At 43.0% G+C, this 22,699-nt stretch overlaps 1 protein-coding gene across 2 annotated transcripts; it reads right to left on the bottom strand.

Moving 5' to 3' along the window:
- Window positions 1-483: 483 nt before the first annotated feature.
- On the bottom strand, window positions 484-21,085 carry zbtb7b (zinc finger and BTB domain containing 7B). 2 transcript variants are annotated; one of them, XM_036539373.1, is made up of 4 exons: window positions 20,739-21,085; window positions 16,524-16,630; window positions 1,345-2,318; window positions 484-1,110 (listed from the first exon to the last, which is right to left on the bottom strand). In XM_036539373.1, exons 3-4 carry the CDS (start codon window positions 2,310-2,312, stop codon window positions 492-494), a joined length of 1,587 nt encoding a protein of 528 aa, XP_036395266.1. In that variant the 5' UTR covers window positions 2,313-2,318; window positions 16,524-16,630; window positions 20,739-21,085; the 3' UTR covers window positions 484-491. The 2 variants fall into 2 exon arrangements, with proteins under 2 accessions (XP_036395266.1, XP_036395265.1); XM_036539372.1 differs by having other exon boundaries at window positions 1,345-2,321.
- Between the last annotated feature and the right edge of the window lie 1,614 nt (window positions 21,086-22,699).

Here is a 22,699-nt window from a genome sequence, read left to right on the forward strand (position 1 = left end):
ATAGCATCTAGTCAAAATAATTCTGCAACTCATAATTTTATATTGCATATACTTTTTACAGTACAGTAAATTAGATTTACAAAAGGAAATAATGCAACAACTCAAAATAAAATTTGATAAAATAATAAAACTAAAACGTGAACTAAAATAAATTTGTAAATTGAAATAAAATGTCAAGAGCCATGAAAGAACAACAATAACGATTAGAGAACCCGTTTTTCCCTTTTTTTTTTTTTTTTTTTCTAGTTTTACTAAGTGCCCCAAAGCGAGATGGTTGTCATGCAGGTTTGGTCACCTGAGTCAAGTAAGACTTACTGAGAGCAGGGTGAGGAGCAGTGGGTGGTGTACTCACACACATACACACACACACACACACACACACACACACACACACACTCACACACAATGTCACACAAACCGAAACACTCACAAGCAACACACACGCACACATGAACTGTACACCTACACCTTGCACGCCTCCCTTTACCTTACTACTCCTCCTCCTCTTCCTCTTCCTCCTCCTCCTCTCCATCCTCTGCCTCCTCCCATCTTGCTTGTGTTGGTGGGGAGCCCAGCGGGGAGGGAGGGCCCCCGGTCTCCCCTGCTGTCCCCCCAGGCAGCCCCATTCCTCTCCACAGGTGGCTGGCGTAGGCCAGCCTGTGGGGGGCCAGGAGCGGCAGGGCGTGGTACGGGATAGAGACGCTGTCGGGGTCGGGGGGGTACAGCAGCGGTGGGCCGGAGGAATTGGCCTGAGGGGGCGAGTGAGGGAAAGCAGAGGTGTGCGCCAGAGGGAGGGGATCCAGGAGCGAGGGGGGTACCCTGTGCGGCCCCGAGCCCCCGCCCTCCCCCGGCCCCGGGCCCGGGCCCGGGCCCCTGCGTGGGCGCCGGGTGCGGAGCTCCAGGCAGCTGTGGCCCTTGCGGTGGCGCTGCAGGTGGTCCTCCCGGGCGAAGGCCTTGTGGCAGAGCGGGCACTCGAAGGGCCGCGCCCCGCTGTGCAGGGACCGGTGGTTCTTCAGGTCGTAGGAATGCAGGAAGCGGGCGGGGCAATCCGGGCATGGGTAGGGCCGCTCGCCGGTGTGCTTACGCATGTGGATCTTCAGTTTATCGTTCCTGTCAGAGGACAAAGGAGAAGAAAAGGGGGGGGGGGGGGCAGAGGGAGAGGAATGGGGAAAAGTAATAACAAAGTTACTTACAGTGTGGTAGGAATAACCCTAGAGACAATCAAACAATGCAAGTATCCCTTACAATCACAGAAACCCCTCAGACACAGAAAGATAGACATGGTTAGACATATGTATACAGACACACACACACACACACACACACACACACACACACACTCACCGAGTGAAGCGGACCCCACAGGCGGAGCACTGAAAGGGCTTCTCTCCTGTGTGGGTCCTCATGTGTCTGGGGAGCTTGCCCGCTCCGTGGATGATCTTCTGACAGACAGGACATTGCTGAGGTGTCTGCGATTTCCTCTTCCTGCCCCCTCCTGCTGCTCCCCCTCTCTCAGGTGGCACAGGAGGGACGGCGGAGCCCCCGTCCCTATACTCTCCTCTGTCCTCCTCCTCCGACAGCCCATCTTCAGGGGTCGGGGCTGAGAGGGTCTCCCCCGGAGCCCAGTGCATACCGCCCCCGTTCACCGTCGCCCCCGTCACCCTGCTGCCACCCTGCTGGTCGCCGTTCTGCCCCGCCGCGGGAGAATGCTCCTCGTACTCAGGGCTGGAGGACGTGGTAGCGAGGGGCTGCCGATAGTCCAGAGGAGGGGAGGAGGGGGACGGAGAGTGGGGGTGGGAGTGGGGGTGCGGCGATCCGGATTTCGAGACGTGCCGCCTGTCTTTCTTGCGGCGGGACACTCTCTCCGCCTCTTCGGCGTGGTCCCTCTCCTCCTCCTCATCTCTCTCCCCCAGGATGTCCCGGCAGGCGTCAGCCACGCACTGAATGCCCAGCAGCTGGGCGGCCTTCAGCACCTCCCTCATGCCGGAGCTGCGGATGGTGAGGGTGGCGGTGTAGGCGAACTCCAGCAGGGCGTCCAGCGCGTCGGGCGCCACGCAGTCCAGCTGGCAGACGCTGCAGCCCCCTCCCACCCCGAAGTCCGCCGCCTCCCCCTCTTCCGCCCCAAACAGCTTGCGGAAATAGAGGCTGACGGCCGCCATGACGGAGCGGTGTGTGGGGTAGCGAGCCCCCCGGGAGGTCAGCGTGAGGTCACACAGCAGCCCTGCCCGCCGCTGGGCATTTAGGCAGGACAGGAGCTCGCTGCTGTGCTCCGGGAAGGGGATCCCGATCAGACCGTCCTCTCCTGGAGACATCGCCACCTGCTGGAATGGATGAACAATCACAGTAAGTGTCATGCTGAACTGACATTACACATAAATGTTTCATTTATCTTACATTACGTTATTGTCATTTAGCTGACACTCTTATCTACAGCGACTTACACAAGTTACAGTTTTACCCATTTATACAACTAAATATTTACTGAGGGAAATGTGGGTTAAGTACCTTGCCCAAGGGTGCAACAGCAGTGCCCCCAGCAGGGCTTCAAACCAGCAACCTCTCAGTTACAAGCCCTGCTTCTTACCACTACGGCACACTGTCATTTCTGTCATGCATTTCATTTTTTTAAAAATGCCAAGAAAAGGTGTGGAAAATTTTGTTAAATCAATGTCAGTTACAGCATGTGTGCATGTCATCACAATATATTGTAATTATACCGATGGTGGTTTTGACACAGCACAACGTCTTATAAAAGGGAGACGGTTGACACGAGTTGAATAACTAAATTATTTAACACATGGAATTCATGAGGGTGGAACAGGGCTACAGTCCTGAGGAGAGGTGGACAGGAACACATTTTTACCAAGAATCTTCATGAGCAGTCCAGCGCAGTCAATTAAAATAAATGCTTCAATAGTATTTACAGTATTACAGTGAGTTTGTCAACGTTGGAAAATAAAAACATACAGGGGGGGCGGGGCATTTTTCCTAGGTGTTTAACATTGCTCCCCCCATCCCCCATCCCACCAAATCTCCAGTTGGCTAAGTCAGGCAGGACCGAATTTGGCAAGACACACTGGAATCAAAGGATCAGAGAGAGAGAGAGAGAGAGAGAGAGAGAGAAGGAGTGAGAGAGGGAGAGGGTGAGTGTGAGAGAAGGCTTTATAGCTTTATCTCGGTGTAAAAATAGCAGGATGAGAGAGAGAGTAAGGGAGGGGGGAACACAGTCGTCCAGCTGCCTATGCTTTTAACTCTGCTCCTCATGTGTGTGCATACGGGACGGCCGAGTACTTCGGCAGCACTTTTTCAGCAGGTCAGCAGAGTAAATGTGATTTTAAAACAGAGAGAGAAAGAGATGCGGCTGAAAAAGGGGTTAAAAGGAAAAAAAAGGGGAGTGAGACAGATAAAAGTCAGCGACGTAAAAACAACCTCTGTTTCCTTGTGCTACATTTTTTTTCTCCGTTATTTCCGTTGCTGAAAGGCACCTAGGGTTGCTCGGTGTGAAATTAAATCCCCGGGGAAAGAGGTTGTAAGGATCTAACAGGCAAATATAAACGTGCCTCGTTAAGGCCAATTTTCGCGGTGCTCGCACGGCACATCCAACTGAACATTTTTTCCCCTGGGGATCATTTTAAAACATTCTTGCCACTTTCTAGAACACTTCAAAATCAGTTTCAACCTGCAATCAGATATAAATGATAACTGAAAGGTAAACTCCAGACAATATTGTTCAGGTAATGGCTCTGAGGGCCTTTTAAAGATCAGACCTCCTTCTCGACCCCTCTCTTTGTCTGTTCATCCTCTGTGCTGTCGTTTTAATTTCTTACAGTTTCCATTTTGTCGTGTCACTCTGCATTGTGGGGGGATGAGGGGTGGGTGAATGTGCATGTGTGAGTGAGTGAACGTCAGAAGGAAACTGAATTTAACCACTATGGAATTTACGTACAAAATTTCACCTCAACACATTTAAGAAGGTATTGCATTTGTAAAATTCTTCGACATCATTTTGAGTGCCCCGGTCATGGATATTAGAGAACAATACTGTGTAAAATTAGAAGTATGTAATGCTTACTTAAATGCGTTACTCAGGATTAAGGACACTGTGCCACATCGGCTAAACTGGAGAAGCAGGCCCATTCCAATGTGTTTAACTCAACCTCTGTATCAGTGTCTATAAACACTGGCACAGAATTAAAAACCAAGGTGTCGAACAGGAAGATGTATACTTTCTTTACCTCTCTTGTAAACTTTATTGTTCTCTTCTCTATCTTTTACTCCGCTACCTCCCTCCATTTTGAACCCTTCAGTTCTTCAGCTTTCTTTAAGTCTTCTTTCTCTTCCATTCCTTTCCTTTCCTGCTAGTGGACCACCCCTTTCCCTGCTCACTATTCAATGTCTTACTCTCTTATTTGCTCTGTCTACCACTCATTTAGTTCCGTTCTTCCATTTTATATTTCCCCTAGAGTCACACCATGACACGCATACATCATACAATCACCATCTTATTATTCACTTGCGGTCCCTATGTAAATTGCTAAAGGAAATTAAATCCCAATATATCACTGCAGGTTGAAATTCTCTCTCTCTGTCAACATACTTACCTCCCTATCCCTTGTTTACTGTACAGGATACCAAATGAGGAGACTTCATAACATCTTATACAATACTATTTATTGAACTGTGTGCTCCAATGCATTGAAAATTACACGCTAAATAAAACTTACATTTGCACTATATTAAAAATCCAGAGCCTACTTTGACATACAATTTGTGACATAATAACATTTTACATTTTACAAGTGCTATATCTCTGTTGGTCAATATCTGGTACAGTACGGTCAATCTTGGAATTTAGTTACCATGCTCTGTCATCTCCCTCTCTCACTCCACCAGCTCAGCAACTCACACCTGGAGTAATTTTCCACTAACAACGGACTCCCCCGCCCCACATCTCTTCCTGCCACAGCAACCTGTTGCCCATTCGCTATCCCATAATGCTTGGTGTGAATTGCCTGGGGAAGCAGCTCAACAGATGCACATTCTGTTCACCTGAATAACCTGCTCCACAACACCCACCATCTACCCCCCCCCCCCCCCCTCCCCCCACCGCCCCCCGTTCTCACAAACCATACACTCAAGGAATGAGAGTTCCTGGAAAAACAGGCATATCTTAATAGTAAATTACGCTTAGCATAGGTTTATTAGTTTATTATGTCTACTTCCACTGACCTCACCCCACCTAAAACTGGTTGCAAAAAGCCTACAAAACAATCAAATTCATCATAAATCTCTTCACCTGTTTCTCTCTTGCCTCCTCCCTCACTCTTAAACCAAAATTGTACCACCTGCAGTGACAAGAACTGGAATGAACTACAAACTTCAGTCCTAACCAAAATCACAAATCCATGTGGAACCATGAACCATCAGAATTATGCACCTGATCCCAACATTCTAAACCACTCAGCATGGAAACCAACATTAAGCCTACCTTGCCGGCCCTCATTGCAGAGTGCGGTACGGTGGGAAAGAGTCGAATCGACTTCTGTGTCATAGCATCAGTCTCGCTCTTCGTCTTTTCCCCTCGTCTCTACGTATCTTTCTCACTCCCCTTCTTCCGTTCCCTCTTTGTCTCTCTCGCCCTTTCTCTCTCTCAAAGGCAGAAGTTTGTATCTGCACAACTTAATGGCTCAATCTACTTTTTGCACATTTGAGACTGGGGTGAGAATGCTCATCCTTTGGGATCCCTGCCTCTGTCTTTCTCGCCCTCTCGTTCACTCACTCTCTTCCTGTTTTCTGAAAAGAGGGTGCTTGAAGACGGAGAGAACGAGATGAAGAGAGAACCCTCCCTCCTCTCGCCCACGCGCCCCTCTCTCCAAAATACATCTCCCTGTTCCGTCATTGCCGATAATAATCGCACAATCAAACGTATCGCTCCCTCTCAACGAACGAAATCATCCCTCACTTCCCCCCGTCAACTTTGACCTATAGACAGTTCTTTGTCAAATCGCTGGAAACGTAGGCCTCGTTTCTGTCTTGTTACAGCTGAGCATGCTACGGTCATGCCCTTTCATGGCAGTCGATTAACTGGAAATGCTATTGAGTTAGCGAGGCAAAACTGCATATCTTAAAACAGCATTTTAACATACATATATATAAATATATATTATATAAATATATATTATACATATATATATATATATATATATATATATATATATATATATATATATATATATATATATATATATATATAAATATTTTTTTGACATATATATAACATAAAACACTTTCAAAACAAATCCCACATAACATGAAATAACACACATAAAAGATAAAAGAGTTGACATATCATACACAATATCAAAATTTCAGGAAATATTTATGCTGTCAGGCCAACTGACAGTCACATAATTAAATATTAATATCTTGCATCATATAAGTAAATGTGATTTAAAAAAAATATTCACATGAACAACAACAGCTTTGACAAGGATTGTTACAGTTAGCACACGGCTAAGCGTATATTAAACCCTTACGTGCCATATGGTGGAAAGCACAATAACAGAAACTGTAACAGACTAATCTATAACTAAAAGTTCCCTATTACATTCATGGCAGTAATAACATTATTGTAAGAGTAGTAATAACAACTACACTGGTGATAACAGCATAAAATAGTTGTCCACAGAGTCTTTCCGAAACAGAAAAAAACTCCTTGGGAGTGATGTGTGCTCAGACACACACGTCAGTAGAGGTGCAGAATTTGAGGAGATTTAGCCAAGGTGTCTCCCACGCTCACAAGAGAATGAGCAGCATGCTGGAAAATAAAGCCGACGGGGTCTAAAGATAGTTCTGCATAAAAGGTCATGTTCACCACAATGTGTGCACTCATCTCTCAGGGACAAACCAGAAGAGGCTCAATGGGAAAAGTTGCTGTGGCTGACTTTTATGTGTGTGTGTGTGTGTGTGTGTGTGTATGTGTGTGTGTGTGTGTGTTCTGTGTTTTCTGTGTGTGTGTGTCTCTTGACAATTTGATTAAATATTAAGTGAAGCTACATGTTCAGCTAGCTGAGTCCACACTAACAGTGAGAACTGTATTGCTTCAGATGAGGGGTATGTGAACAAGAGGTGGCTATTTCCTTGCTTTAAGTGACCTCTGAATGGATGGAATTGGCGCACGAAGACCGTCAGACCGGAATGGAAGCAGTGCTTTGAAAAACAAGAGCATTGCCATCAAAAAGAGATCTGTTGCTTCCAGTAAGCAAGAGGGTTAAAGCTTCAATTCACTCTAATCCGAAAACTGCTCGACAAACCAATCGTTCACCTAATTTATCTGAAAATATCAGGCGACAAGCATTGATTTATGTAGCTGATAACCTAAATCTGAAAGTCATCTGTCTTCACATTAATGAAAATTGATGATAACAATATGAAAACAGCTTTGATGTAAGCAAAGATTACTGTTCATGTTCATACGTTGAACGAGTGCAGGAAGATGTTATATTATCAGTGTCAAATGTGGATACCTTTGTGGTCACTAGGAGGGGAATATGGCTTACATGGATTTTAAAGGGCAGCAGAGAGAAAGGAAACTATTTTGCAATACTTGAAATGGCCTTGTATTAGTATTTGTGTAATCCACTGACATCACTTTAGGATTTGAGAAAGTATTTCATTGTTTAACAATTACCATTGGAGTATGGATGTTATTTCCTTTGGGGTCATAGCTTTTTGTCACTTGAGAAACAGCTGGAATGTTGACAGCTCGACTGACACAGAGATAATAAACTTTATCTGATGATAGTGTGCAGGTAACAGCAAGTGAGCAGAAGACGGAGGGACAGCTCGAGGGGGTGGCAACTTAGGTTTCGTTTCCGGCGTAACCAAGAAAACCCTGACTTCAGCGATTTTTGTTTTTCTGTTGTTGTTTTGAGCATGCCGTCTTTCACCGTTCACTGTTGGAAAAGCAGATAAATTCTTGACAGCTCAACTGATTCACTCTGTGACACAGGTCCTCCAAGATTCACAAACAGAAAATGAAAAACGTATTAATGTGTCAACAGTGAATCACACCAGACACAAATCTCAGAGAGAAAAGGACTTACTGCCAACAACACAGCCCTGTTCATTAAAAAAACAGGTTATCAAATGGAAATATTTCTTTAACATTAAGTTTGTTTGGAGGGAAAAAACTAATTTATTTTCACAACTTTGAATTAAAGTGTTCAGATTTGTTCATGGAAACATGGAGAGCAGCATATCCTCAATTCCCCTGTTCCCTCATTCGGACACACAGGTGCAATTAAACACATACATACAGGTATGCAGACACAGACATATACACAAAAATACACATGTGTGAAAACACACACATACACACAGACACATACACACATGTACGCGAGCACGCATGCGCGCACACACACACACACACACACACACACACGTAAATGCACACATATGCACAGTTGCACAGACATACACACACGCACAAAAAGATGTTAAGGGGAATATCAATAAAAACCCAGAAGGCAGGAATGGTCTAGGTCTGTCGGTAAACACCCACTCGTTTTGCACCCCCCTCTTCTCGTTCCCTCTCTGGGTCTTGTCTTTTCTCGATCTCTCTTAGTCACTCCTTTGCTGATCACTAGCTTTGTTTTTGCAACTAGCCAGGTGTTGCCAAAGCACACTTTCTCACACTCACAAGAACACACAGTAAAGCATTTGACACTAAACTGCAACGAATGATGCAAATTTCGAAAATGTAGTGTTATCCGATTGCTTCGTCAACATTCTCATTTTTGGTTCATGTGTATTCTTGACAAGCTGAAAGGGGGGGGGGGGGGGGGGGGGGGTTCCATGTTCGGCCAAAAATCCTCTCAAGATTTCCAGACAGCGAAATACGCAGGACCGTTAATACTTCCATGGAAAAAATATATCTACATGTCACTGCAATTATGCTAATGAATCCTCTCTTACTCAGTGCAGCTTTCCAGGAAAATGGAAAAAGCAGTGAGAGAACAGCTTACTTTTAAAACACATGCTTTTGCAATTGCAACACAAATTGTGCTGTTTCCGACAGCGAAAACACACCTCATATTTGAGGACTTAGACAAGGGTCTAGGCTATAGACTATTCAAAATTACAGAGCAAAATATCTGAATTACAGCAAAGTATAGCAAACTAGAGGCTGAGATGGGAGACCCCTACTGAGATTTTTGACTGTAGGCCGTTCAGGTACAAAATTTCCACTGAAATCATCGCTCATAGATGCAAATATTCATGAAAATGGTTGTTCTAGTAAAAAAAAAAAAAAGAGAGGTAAATCAGTAACTGGTTTCATAGACAATGATCCGTGGTTAAGGGGTACCCAGTTTTCATCTTAAAAGGCAAAACACAGGTAAATTTACTTAAGGAATAGTGAATAAATTAAATGATTCATGTCAGCTTCTGAGGTTAGTGCTCTTTTCAAGGGCAAAATGAAAACTTTCTTAATTCTATAAATAAGTGCTTTTACACATAAATTATACATTTATTAACACATGCCCAAAATGTCAAAATGTCAAATGCCACATAAATCCTAAATCTTGAAAAGTTTTGTTTGTGTCACCTGGAAGTCCTCTCTATAGCACATTACAACAACGTCTTCTTTGTCGTTTTTTTAATGTTGTGGATTTGTAGATTGCAGCTCTTTGTTCCCCTACAGTTTGTTTTCTCTCTATGTCTCAAAGCGGATTCTCGACACCCACTTCTTTTTCGACAGTTGAGTTAATCGCCTCTCCTCCGCCAATATGGTTTCCTCATCTCTCGCGTTTTTTTTTTTTTTTGCCTGTTATGTCCACACCGCTTTACCTTTCCACCTGTCTTCTAAAACATGGATAAATGTGCCGTGGTTTATTAACGTGTCATTAATGCACTAAAATTACATAAGGTCTGTGACAGGCTTCTTCACCTCCATTCCATCATGACTCTTCTTCCCTGGCCCCCTCGCCATTTTGCTGTCACCTCCACCACTGAAACTTTAAATGAATTTACAAAGAAAGAGCATCACCGCACTGCCACAAGACAAAGGCTGAGAGAGAGAGGAAGAGAGAGAGAGGGAGGAACGTTGAAGCATTTTTTGTGCTTATTTTCCGTTGCCTTTTCCGTAAGGTCCACCAAGTTTTCCTCACAGTCGATCATATCAACGGAAGTGTGGAAAAAGGCTGTTATTTTTCAACGGAAGAACGCTGGCTCATCATTTCAGAAAGTAATGAAAGTGTAAAATGTGGTGTCTAATTATTTCCTTTGAAGGTTACTTGGGTCTAAAAATATCCTGAAACTGTTTCCCTATTAAAAAAAAAGAAAAGGTAATCTAATGGTTTCATGCACTTGTTATCTCTACCAGCTAGCTTGTGCCTTGTTTGGCCAACCATTGAAACCTGGTCATGTACCACTTCTAATATTGTTGACTCCTTATGGTTTTTTGCTTCTGTTGTACTCTGCCTCACTTGTAAGTTGCTTTGGATAAAAGCATCTGCCAAATGAATAAATTTAAATGTAAATGTAAATCCAATATACAATAATCTATACACCCAATAAACTGAAACTGCACAAGCAAGTACTTTCCCTTTTGAGGGCCATCATGGTACCATGTCAGAGATAAAGTCAAGTGCCATTGTCATGACAAGAAGGGCATCTATAATTTTAAGAATAGATATTTTTAAAATATTTAAACAAATAAACAGTCCCATTACATAATTATCCATATATTTGCCTTCTAACACTAATGCCTGTCATGCAAAAATATATATATGCAAAAAAAAAAAAAAAAATATATATATATATAGTTAAGTTGCCCTCATCATTTAATAGTAGAAATATTAATAAACATTAAACATCAGTCACCGCACAGTGACATTTCTGCATGGAGCATTGAGCGCAATATACTACAGTGCTTTTCAACAAATGAATGAGTCACTTCAATTGTTTCAGTAAGCCCCCCTGCTCTGTGAGAGGTGCACGTCACTTAGACATCAATACTGATACGTATGTAAATTTAATAATGACACTACAAAGGTACACTGTAACGCTGCAGGTGACAATGACAACAGGACAACAAAACAATATGGTTTCTTGTGTTTCATTGAAGGAGTAATCAAAGATGTCAGGTCAAGAATCAAAATTGTGTGCTAAAAACTCTAAGTACAGTAGCATCACTTTTCACAAGATTTCTTCTTTTGCTGACTGGTCAGTAAAAAAATGACAGTACAAACAAAAAAGAATAATATCACAGAAAATGCAGCTCTATTGTTATGAAGAAGGAAACAGTGGTGCAGCTAAATCAGAGTTTATAATCTTCTTGTAAAAAAAAAAAACAGGACATACTATGCAATATCAGACAACTTAGTATGAATGACACAAAATGAAAGGAATTAAAATCCAAGGTATCTAATGCCTCGGAAAATTGTATTTGTCATTGTGGTATCGTACACACATCTATACACACGCGCGCACACACACACACAAACACACACACACACACATATATAATAGAGACAGACTGGAAACGGCTCCACACTTCACTTTAGTGTCACCAGTATTTGTCAAGCACAAGACTCCATAACATCTCCGAGTGACACAACTACAGGTGCAGTTGTGTCACTTCGTGTAAACTTCGTGTAAAACAACACGCTGTGCTAGGAAAGCAGTTCCCACATGCAACAAACAAGAGGAAAGTGAACGACAAACACAGAGCTAAATATTAGAGGAACTTCCAAAACACAGCAATGCAGCACAATGCAACAACATTACTCCACATGCAGCAGCATTTAGACAGAGCGTGAGCTAATAATGATTGGGCAGGTTTGCCATTCATACCCTGCTTTTCTCAAACAGTCCTCTTACTTTCATTGCTTCGTTCCTCATTCTCTCAGACACTTAGGGGTTTTGGAGCAGCCGTTTGTTCGCTACTTCGGGGAGGATGAAACCAGCAGGCAATGAGAAGAGAGACTGAAAGAAGACTCCCTCCCCACACTACACGCAGACCTGAAGTGGGCACACCAAGGGCCTATCGACCCCTTTTTTGAAACGAACTTTCAGTTGCGCACTGGTCGTATTGGGATGCTTTCTTGTATTGATCACCAGCCTTATGTTTGACTTTAGGAGCAAGGCTACAGAAATTCATGTTCAATCTAAGGTTATTAAGATATTACTTAGATTGTTGCACATACAAATAAGTAGACAGGGCTGTTAGACAAGGGACAGTCAGACAAAGGTGAGATTCTTCCTGTGGATCTAAAATGATCATGGTAATGGATTCAGAGACCCACTCACTGGGACAAGCAGCGATTATGAAACCTACTGGTGGTTTTGAAAAGGGTGCTGTTAAAAACTGTTTAAAAGTTGCAGATTAAAATGTGCAGAAGTGAAAGTAAGTCTTCAATTTAAAAGATATATGACAAGTATAACTGCCAAAAACTACACTCCTCTAAAATGTAATCAACAGAGTGTCCACGATGACAGATATTCAGGGTGTATTTGTTTGCAATACAAACAGACAGCCAAGAGGCATTTGAAAAAATAATAATAATAATAATTTTGCTTTTTATCACCTCATCAGCCTGCACAATGCTAACACATTAAACATTCTTCAGGCATTTCTTTTTCTTTTTTTTTTTTATTCGGGTTTTCTGCCAGTGCTTTCCATTTTTTGAAATACGCAAGTCTTACAGAGGTCTTTCATATATGTTGTTAGGCCCAGATGTGGCACAAGACCAAGACTAAGTGCACACACCTCTGTGCTGAACCTACGGGCTCAAAGGCTGGCCATGCAGTCAGGGTGCCTTTGGAACAGAGTGAGAGAGAAACCGATACAGAGGTCAAATTTCAGGTGTACGAATCGCACAAAGGTGTAACTGCACGTTGTGAGGGGGATAAACACAACTTAACATTGCTCTTCCAGCCAGCTAAAATATCTCAGAACCTTTATATGGTCCCCCCCTTGCTGATAATTCACTGTACAGTGAATTTGCATCTAACGGAGAGATAATTGTTGAAAATGAAAAGAAATAACACTTTGAATTTGAATTGCAATTTGAATTTGTAGAAGACAGCGGAGACAGGGAAGGTGGAGGGAAAGTGGAAGTACACAGCCATATTAATTGGTCTTTGAAAGGGTGAGATAGAAAGAAACGGCAACCAAAGCTTTGGATATTTTAATATTTTACTGTTGTAAGACAGTAATATTTAGCCAGACTTGGTTTAGGATTTAACTGGGAAATGATTGCTTTTGCAGTTTTCACTTTAAGTTCCAAACTTCAAGTTTTTTTGTGATTCCTTATAGCAGTATATGCCCTTTATGGCCAATAAAACCTTTACAAAACTTGAATAACTGTATCTAAGTTCTTCTTAACGTTTTCAACGTTTGATGTTTGTGAGTGAGTGAGATGGTGAAGAGGAGCGTGGAAAGTTGCTCCAGATGCTAAATGACTAAATATAAACGTAAATGTGGAAAGAGGAGAATGGAGAAAAGGAGAGAAAAATAAAGATGGGAAGGGGGGGAAGCAGATCTGAGACTGACGACAACAGAGAGACAAAGAAGCACATTTCTTTTTTTAAAAGCAGCCTGATTCTTCGAAAACACGCACACATGAAAGGGCGAGAGTGGGAGAGAGGCATGAGTGAGTGGTGGGTGTAGAGATACAGAGAAACAAGGGAGGACAGATGGGGGGGGGGGGGTTAATCTGATAGGAAAATCAAGTCTAAACCTCCTAAATCTGTGGCAAAGAGAGAAATGGAAGGGGAGAGGAAGTCATAGACAGAGGAGAGAGGAAGAGAGAGATAGAGACAGGAAATTGTGTCAGTGTGGTGGTGCAGGTGTGTGTTCATATGAGATGGCTTCACCAAAGCAGGCAGTGTGGTAACAGCCCCCTTTTCATGTAATTGGACTGAAGAAATATGAATGCATATTAAACGTAACAGGGCAAACTGAAACTAGGGATTAATTATCAGCCGGCAGGCTGAGAAACTGTTTAAAATGAACCTAGATTCTACATATCTGTACATTTATGTGGTCTGCGTAACACAGTATATATGTCTGGTCTTATTTTGTATGAGGCCACCCTCTCATACAAAAAAGAATATCTGTGGGCAAGATTTGCACAGCCTAATTTTTCTAACCAATTTCATATCCTATCTTTGATGAATTAGTTCAACTTCTAAATCTCTTTTACCAAAACTGTCCCTGAAATTCTTAACGATACCTTAAAGTACAGTTTTATATGTCACTACATATGTATAGGTATATTCAGGCCTCTCGAACTCCACCTACCACCTGTTCTTATACCAAAAATCACCAAGGACACTTTACGCCTCATCATAGTTTTATACACACCCAGTAGAAAAAAATTTAAGGCAAAACAATTCTTTCACAATTCTTTCAATCTATTTTTCATAGACAAGTGATGTCACATTTTTTTTTTTACTGTCTAGAATATAAAACCACTTAGTTTGGTCATTTATCTCAAACGCATTGCATAATAATCCTCTTTTTTTTTTACTACAGGTTTAAGTGTTCCCTTAAGGTTTTTTACGATTAAAGGATTTTGACATCTCACGCTAAAGGCGTCTAAAAGAGAAAACGTGCATTTTTTTACAATTATACATGTTTTTTTTATTCTGGGTTTCTGCAGGCCAGAAAAGTGTCATGCCATAAGAAAACGCATTCGTGTGTGCATCTTTGTGGCAGTGGGGGGTGCTGACAGAGTGGTTTCGCACCCAATCTCCCTCTATCTCTTTGTTCATTCCCTATCTATCTGGTCAGCAGTTTCTGTGTGCCTCCCCCAAACTTCGAGTGTGAGCTCTTATGCACGTTTACACACACACAGCCCTCTTCCTCTCTGTCTCTGTCTACTCTCTCACACACATACACACATAAACACTGATTGGGTGTGTCCATTTCGAGGATCAAATTGTCTAGGAGGGTTTCAGAAGCTATTGAGTTTTTTATGGTTCTCTCTTAAGTCGCGCATCCTTTCTGTGAAAAATGAGAGGTTTGTGCACAGTGATGTTGTGAAACCAACTGATCCTGATCAGTTTCCTGTTCCTCTCGCCTTTAAGCAAAGAGTCAAAAATGTCTCTTTAAAAAGTTAGATGACACAGAGAAAACTGAGGGCAAAACAGGCAGACAGACAAAAGATCAACAGGTTGTATCTATAACGTTTTCATAAACAACAGAAAAAGCAGAACAAGGGGAAATGGAGTAGAGGACAAGGGAGAGAAATGCAGCAAATGATGAAGGGTTAGGGAGGGAGGAAGAGAGAAAGACAGCCCAGGGTGGGGGCCATCAACAGGTGAGTCAGAAACAATGATGAACCTCATTGGAAGCAACGCTACATTACTGTGCTGCTGTATTAGTTATTTTATACCTTTAAATTAAGACACCGATGATGTTGAAGAGGAAAACTTTCCAGTAGCTATACCATCCCAGTATCAAAATCAACATACTGTCTACCATTTTTATCAATGGATTCACCAGTAATTGTAAGGTGTGTCAATGATTCCAAACTTTGAACCAATAAATGAGTGAACTGGCATACAGAAGCCAAACGTGGACTGCCTACCAGGGGTAGAAAAAGTTGTCAATATGACATAAAGTTTAGACAGAAACGGAAGTGCCAGGCACCAAACTTCCTCTATTGTTGCAAGCTGTGGGGGCAAACTGTTGAACATGTTGAAATTCTCATAGTTGTCCCTCAATATAGAACAATTGCCTGGAATCGTAGCCTCCATCAAGCTTTATATCCAATTTTCTGCTACATTGACACAAAGCATACCCAACACCTTTGAAAATAGTTGGATTAATAGAAATATATATATATATATATATATATATATATATATATATATATACATATATATATATATATATATATATATATATATATATACATACAACATGCAGGCCTGAGGTCTAATGGGGACAGTAGGCCAATGCTGCTGACTTCAAACAATATGCTCTATGGCCAGAAAGACACTCGGACAGAGAAGCAACCAACCAGATGGGCAGATGGGGGGGAGAGAAGCACCAAAGCTGCTCGAGATGGGAATCGCTGACACTGCTGCAGAGAGGGAACTTCACCACCTCCCCCTCCCTCTCTCTCCCTCACTGTTTGAAACTGAAACCCCCGAGTGCGATCAGGGGGAATTTACATGGGTCCACATGCCCTAATTCAGGCACTTCCTGGAACTATGTGTGTTCGAGTGGGTGTGCGTGTGCGTGTGCTTCTGCAGCCTTCCTCTTCCTCTGAAAGCCCACCCTTACCTCACACACATGCGTTCGGTACACACACACGTCCACACCTCGGCATTGTTCAATCATTGTCTCACACACACACGCACACACACACACGCATACACACTTTCTCTCTCCATCTAATCTCGCCACTCCAAACACGTTAGTGACAGAGAGATAAAAGAACATGTGTTGTTACTGGGGGTACAAGATAAGTCATTGTGGGCAGCCTGTCGATCACGGCCCTTACCTCCAGTCCATAAACTCAAAAGCAGATGACTCCCTGCCTCCTTCCCCTCTTTTTCTTCCCCCCCTTCTCTGTCACTGAACAGACAGGTGGCCTTCTGTCTTCACGAGCTAAAGGGGAGACATTTAGAGCATTAGCCAGGGCCACAGGCAGACAGGCACAAACTGAGGCACAGAGCAGGACAGACAACTGAAGAGATGGACCAGTGAAAGACATGTTGATTCACCTGACAGAAAAAAGCACAGATAAAGTGAAGCACACTTATTCTGATGTTCAGCATGATCATAGACTAGACCCTGTCAGAATGACAGTGACAGACTTTATTTCTGAAATACCAGTGATGTAGTATTTGTTCTCTTACAACTTCCCAGCTCACACTGGACATATGCTCGTGTTTCTTGCTAAAACGGTGTAGTTTATGGTGTATGACAGTCAACTTAAACACAAAGACTCACTTGGAGTGTCCAAATTTTACTTAAGCCCCAATATTTTTGCAATGTACTGTACACTATTATTTGGTGTTTATCATCGATAGTTTATATTTTTCAGTGTCATTTCACCACTGGTCATTGCTCAGGTTCGTAATTTCTGAAATTAAACACTGTATTCAAACAGAAGCTTTGCACAAATAGACCAGATGGAAAGTGTCAAAGTAGTATACATTACATCATTCTTAACATCCCCCCTGACAGCACTGTCCCTGCCCTGTTCCCCCCAGAGACACACATATATGGTCATATAGTTAGTATACACATGGAGGACATGTTATTAAATAGGTACATGCGTAAAGAGGCAGCGTATTAAGGGGAACAGGGGGTCTGTGAGGAGAAGAAGAGGAGAGAGGGCTACAGACCACTTCCTCTTTATTTTTGAACAGAGCCGTTATGACAATAACCAGGAGGAAGGAGCCAACATGCACACACGTAAAAATCCAGAACAGCGGAAAAACTCTCGAAACGTAGCACAAAAGCAGGTCGTTTTTTCTTTCAATAGCTTGCACGAAACAGGTGTGTTCCTATCTTGCATTTTCTTTACCGTGCAACAGCATTTCCTCCAACCATCTCCAAATACCGGTGACAGTGCATGCATACAGACTGATGCCGCCAGTGACCCACACAACACCTACAGTTTTCACACAAACTCCCAAACAGCACACACTGTGTGCATCTGTCAGTTGTCAGCTATAGCAGGGAAACAGAACATGACCAGGGTTCCTCTGTCTCTCTAAAAAATTACACTGGTAGTGTCTGGGTATCTTGACTTCTCTGGAAAAGGACACATTAAAACAGGCACCATGCAGTAGTATATACAGCTTTAAGACTGGCAATCTGTTCAGGATATTGACATGTTAGTGTAACGTGTTATAATTATGCAGTGGAGTTATTTGATGAATCCTTGCGATCCTCTCCTTTCAATAAAGGAAAAAGGAAATGCATACAGAACATCTGTCACATCTGAATGTTTCACATGCCAATGAAGCAACCCACACCTGGAAACAATGGAGAACTTAATATTATACTGGGCTTGGCTGAAAATTCTATCCAAACAGGAGCATACAAAATGATACCTCAGTTTTGCACTATGCATGAATAACTGGACTACCATGTAGCATTGTTGGTATCATGCCATGTTACACCTACTTTGTTTCAGCATTCCTGTTAAGTGTACCACCCAGCACTAATCAGATGGGGTTCCTGAAAGGCCGGAGCTCTGTCGAGCTCTTCTTAAACCACTAACAGAGAGGGAATCTAAACTGGTTAAGTCAAGACAGCGATCAGTCAAATTAGGTGGTTAATTGTCTGGCTAGCATGAAAGCCTGCATATAGTGTGAGTCTCCTTCATCAGGTTTCTGAAGCCTTGGCCTATTATATATTTATGACCATGATATTTCCCACGTTTTTGAGCTTAGTCACATTCACCTTTAAAAGTTTGTATTATTATCATCGATTAGCTTGGCAAACATCTGGAAAAAAATACAGTATTGCTTAATTAATATCCGTTTTCAATGCGGTATATTAACTGAAGCAATTTAGGTTAAATACCTTGCACAAGGGCACAACAACAGTGGTGGGAACTGAGCCCACAACCTTCGTGTTACAAGCTCTTAACCACCACACCACAACGCCAACGTCTATCAACATACTATCAAGAAGTGCGTCTCTGTGATCATCAAAATATTTCTGATGTCGCTTGTCCGACGCCCAACTGCCTCTGCAGCTAAATTCTGAGGTTTTTGTGTTTTGTCTCGTCGCATCAATTATCGTCAGGCTGGATGTTTTCAGATTTACACGGGCGAATGTGACCATTTCTACAGCGCATCTTCATTTACCTTTCGTGTGGAAGAACATGCTCTTTCATAGCCTTTTGCACGCGCGTGACATCAATGACACAAAGACTGAAGCTGTCATAATGTCAGAGAGCGAGATACTTATCAACGGCCCATAAAAGCAAAAGCAATGATACCATTGCAGTGCGGTTTATGTATGCTGTGGCTTCTTGGAAAGACACAGGTCAATTCAGTCCTCCAAACAAGCCATACAGTGAACCTGTTTGAGCTCATGTATAGTATCTTAAAAGCCACAAAAAAAAAAAAAAAAAAAAAATCAACTGACGTTAGAATTCTCAATTGTTAGAAGTTTGTTCTTGATTAGACTAGACCTCATTTCTTAACTGATCGATTGTAGTGATGAAAAGGTCTTTGACTGAGATGGAACTGGCCACAACCAATCGCGAGAATAAGTTAATTAATCAAGTAAATTACACAAGCAATTAAGTGACTGTGAGAGGGCAGAGACAGTTATACTGTCGACAGTTGCGTTAAGAAGAGGACAGTAGGGCTAGAGAGAGAGGGGGGGGGGGAGAGAAAAGATAAAGTGGGATACAGACAAAATGAAACGTTAAGAATTCAAGATATATACCCATTTCTATTTCCGAAACGTCTTATGTGCTCAGCGGTCATACGTTGGTCATGGAGAAAATCTGTAAGTCTCATTCTCTCACCCCCACACAAACACAAACACACACACACACACACACTCCAAATGACATCAAAGGTCGTAATTATGAAGTATGACAACACATTCATTATTTGTGCGCACCTACGGTAAACGGTATGATGGCCCACTGCGTAGCCTAAGTGTATCGTCTAGTGTAGTATAGTGTACAATAGTCATGTACTATCCACGACTTTCCTCAAAATGTAGTCACGGCATAGTGGGGCAAACTGATGTATGTCCTAGTTACAGCTCGTGTCGTGTGCGAGCTACCACTGGTTAGGCTACATATTGTCGGGTGAATGGCACTTCAGATCAATACGCACGCATAAAACACGAATACATTGCTCAGTTTCCTAATACAATATTTACCAATACCATTTAAACCGAAATACACTGAGCTGTGCCGACACACAAAATTGTGTGGATTACAGCGACATTAACAGCGACACACGGACGAGCGCAAGCGAGACTAACGAGTTCAGCCGGTCTGTCAAGCCAGTTGAGGGCGAGTAAGCATAATTTAACTCCGAGGACGTAACACTTTCTCCATTTTATCCTTTAGAGCAAAACTGGTCAAACTGACAGGTGTGTAACAAAGTTGTAGAAATTATGTACAATTTATGTTGGTGACAATGAATGAACTCGTCACATATTTAGGTTATGGCAAGGGAGAATGATCACAAATTACCAGCTACTGCAAATGTCCAAAAAAAAAACAAAAAAACGCCAAAATCGCTTTCTACAGGAACACCACGCTGGTGATGTGCGTGTGTGCAATTTTGGTTTTGGGTGTCAGCCGGTTTTCAATGCTATAATTAGCAGGCGGGATAGGTAATACAGTAGCCTAGTCACGATCTGCCTCACCTGTCCGCCGACTGCACAGGTAAATGACAAAAATAGCAGAATGGACATACACTTGCTAAAACCACGCATATGCGGCTATGCATCCATATGTAGCTGAGTGTCTATACTGTTTGATAAATAGACGGCTTGCAAAATAGGAAGAAATTATTGCCGACACGTCATACGGGAGTTACCGAACACCCGTGACGTGGGTTAGTCCTCCCGTGACCCCGGTAAGGATGGGAGGGGGGGGGGGGGTTGTGGTGCTGGCGGGGGGGGTGGCGACTATAAATATGGGAAAAGACCGACAGAAAACCCATTCCCAAAATTCCTACACATCACCCAGAAAATAGGTAGACAGAGATGGAGAGCCGATTACCTGTGCGCCGGTTTGTCAGAGCGGTTCACCTGTGTTGTCTTGTCTTGTCCCACCTGACCGGCTTATACTTCCTGGAATCAGACTCTAGTGTACCACCCCGCCTGCCCCCTCTTGTCACTCCCCCGAAGATACCTCTCTCCCGTCTCTGTCCAGTGTCTCTTTCTCTGTCTCTCTTTCACTCACACACACACTGTTGCGTCGTTTTACGCGGGTCTTATCGGGGGATCTGTGTTTGTCTGTCTGTGTCTATCACGGTCGCCGTGTCTTGGTCCCTCTTTCGAATCTCCATAGACCGCCAGCTCGCTCACTGTAACTCCCCCCTCCCTCCTTCTCTGGCCCACTCCAACTCCCAGCTCCTCCTTATACTGAGAACCAGGAAGCGGCTTGCCCTACTTACGCCACGCCGCGGATTGGCTCCGACGGGCCAGGGACAACCGGTGGGGCTGGGGGTCGGACACGGTCCGATAGGCTAATGCTGATGTCTGTCGCTATGACAAAGAAGAAGGGCGGACAGGGGTGGGGGGGTCCATAATTTTGGTCACAGGTTGGAGCTAGTTTAAAGGTGGGCGAACTGCAAGCCGAGTGATACTCGACATGCATGTTTCAGCTGTGGTGCTTACAAATGAAAGCGTCAATTATATCATTAAAGTGTACTGCTTGCTATACTTGCCTACTGTTAGCCGACTGTCGTTGCACTTGTTTTCTACCTCGTTGATTGTGACGAAGTACTCTATTTGCAAACCAAATTGATTGCTATGAAGGAGAGCAGTGTTGGCACAGATCAGCGACGCTGACACACACTAACAGGCAAACAGAAGCTGATACAAACCTACCGGAACACATACAGACAGACGTACAGTGATACATTCACATATTTGCTCAATGCAATAGTAAATTTCTCTCTGCCCAGTCCAATCTGCGTGACTGGTGTGTTGTGTTGTGTTCCGGTGATGGCATGATAACAGACTGCAGGGACTGCAGTGACAGACATATCCAAAGTTGCATCACTGCTTATGAAAGAGAAACTATGATTTTTCTCCACCATACACTCAATGGGCCCTTTTTGCTTCCAATAACCACTCTCAAATTAATATTCAAATGTGATATGCAAGTACACATTTATGAGCTGCGAAGCTCTCTGCATGTGCATTGCAGTTACCAATCAAGAGTGAGAGTAAACTGTTGCATGCAGAGATTAGGGAAGAGGGAGAGAGATGTACAAGAAAGTGAGTAAGGGTGAACAACGTGTGACGGAGAAGAGCGTGAGGATGAGGTTAGCATGCCAGCTTACACCCCCACCACCAACCCAGCAAAAAAAAACAAACTTCCTGTCTGAGGTGGTTCACACATAGGAATCACCTTACTCTTTCGAAGTCTGCAATGCATTTAGCTTCCCCCCGCTTCCCTACCGTCGCTGGCTCGGCTCAGAAAGGGGGAGCAGGAGGGAAGTGTAAATATAGCACCATGTGGTGTACCGACCCTGCCCACCTCCCCCCAAACCTGACTACCACCCCAGTCAATCTCTGCGTGCGTTGTGGTGAAGCACTGCTACTGTGCAGCGCACTGAGGTGTTAAGTGGAAACTATGCTCCCCCTCACATAGCGCCTTATTTAGTCATTCATTATGGTAAGTAAATCTTCTAGTAAAACGCTACTTCTTTAATGGTGCAATCTGCAGCCGTTAGCTGCTGTAAGTGGGTAGAGCAGAAAAAAAAGGAGCAAACAATCAGTTTCCCAGTTGGGTTTACATAGCGAGAAAAATGAGCAGGGAGCATCATGTGGCGTGAAAAAGTTATCAGGAAAATTAAACAAAGCATTACATTTACATTATATGAATTTAGCAGACACTCTTATCCAGAGCGACTTCCAGCACAATAGAACATAAGTGTATCTATTCAAGTTAATTGAGCAACATTTATATAATCTCAGACTTGTTAGCAATACCTTGATGATAATTATGTT

Source organism: Megalops cyprinoides, chromosome 10 (assembly GCF_013368585.1).
Source record: "Megalops cyprinoides isolate fMegCyp1 chromosome 10, fMegCyp1.pri, whole genome shotgun sequence".
Lineage (NCBI taxonomy): Eukaryota > Metazoa > Chordata > Actinopteri > Elopiformes > Megalopidae > Megalops > Megalops cyprinoides.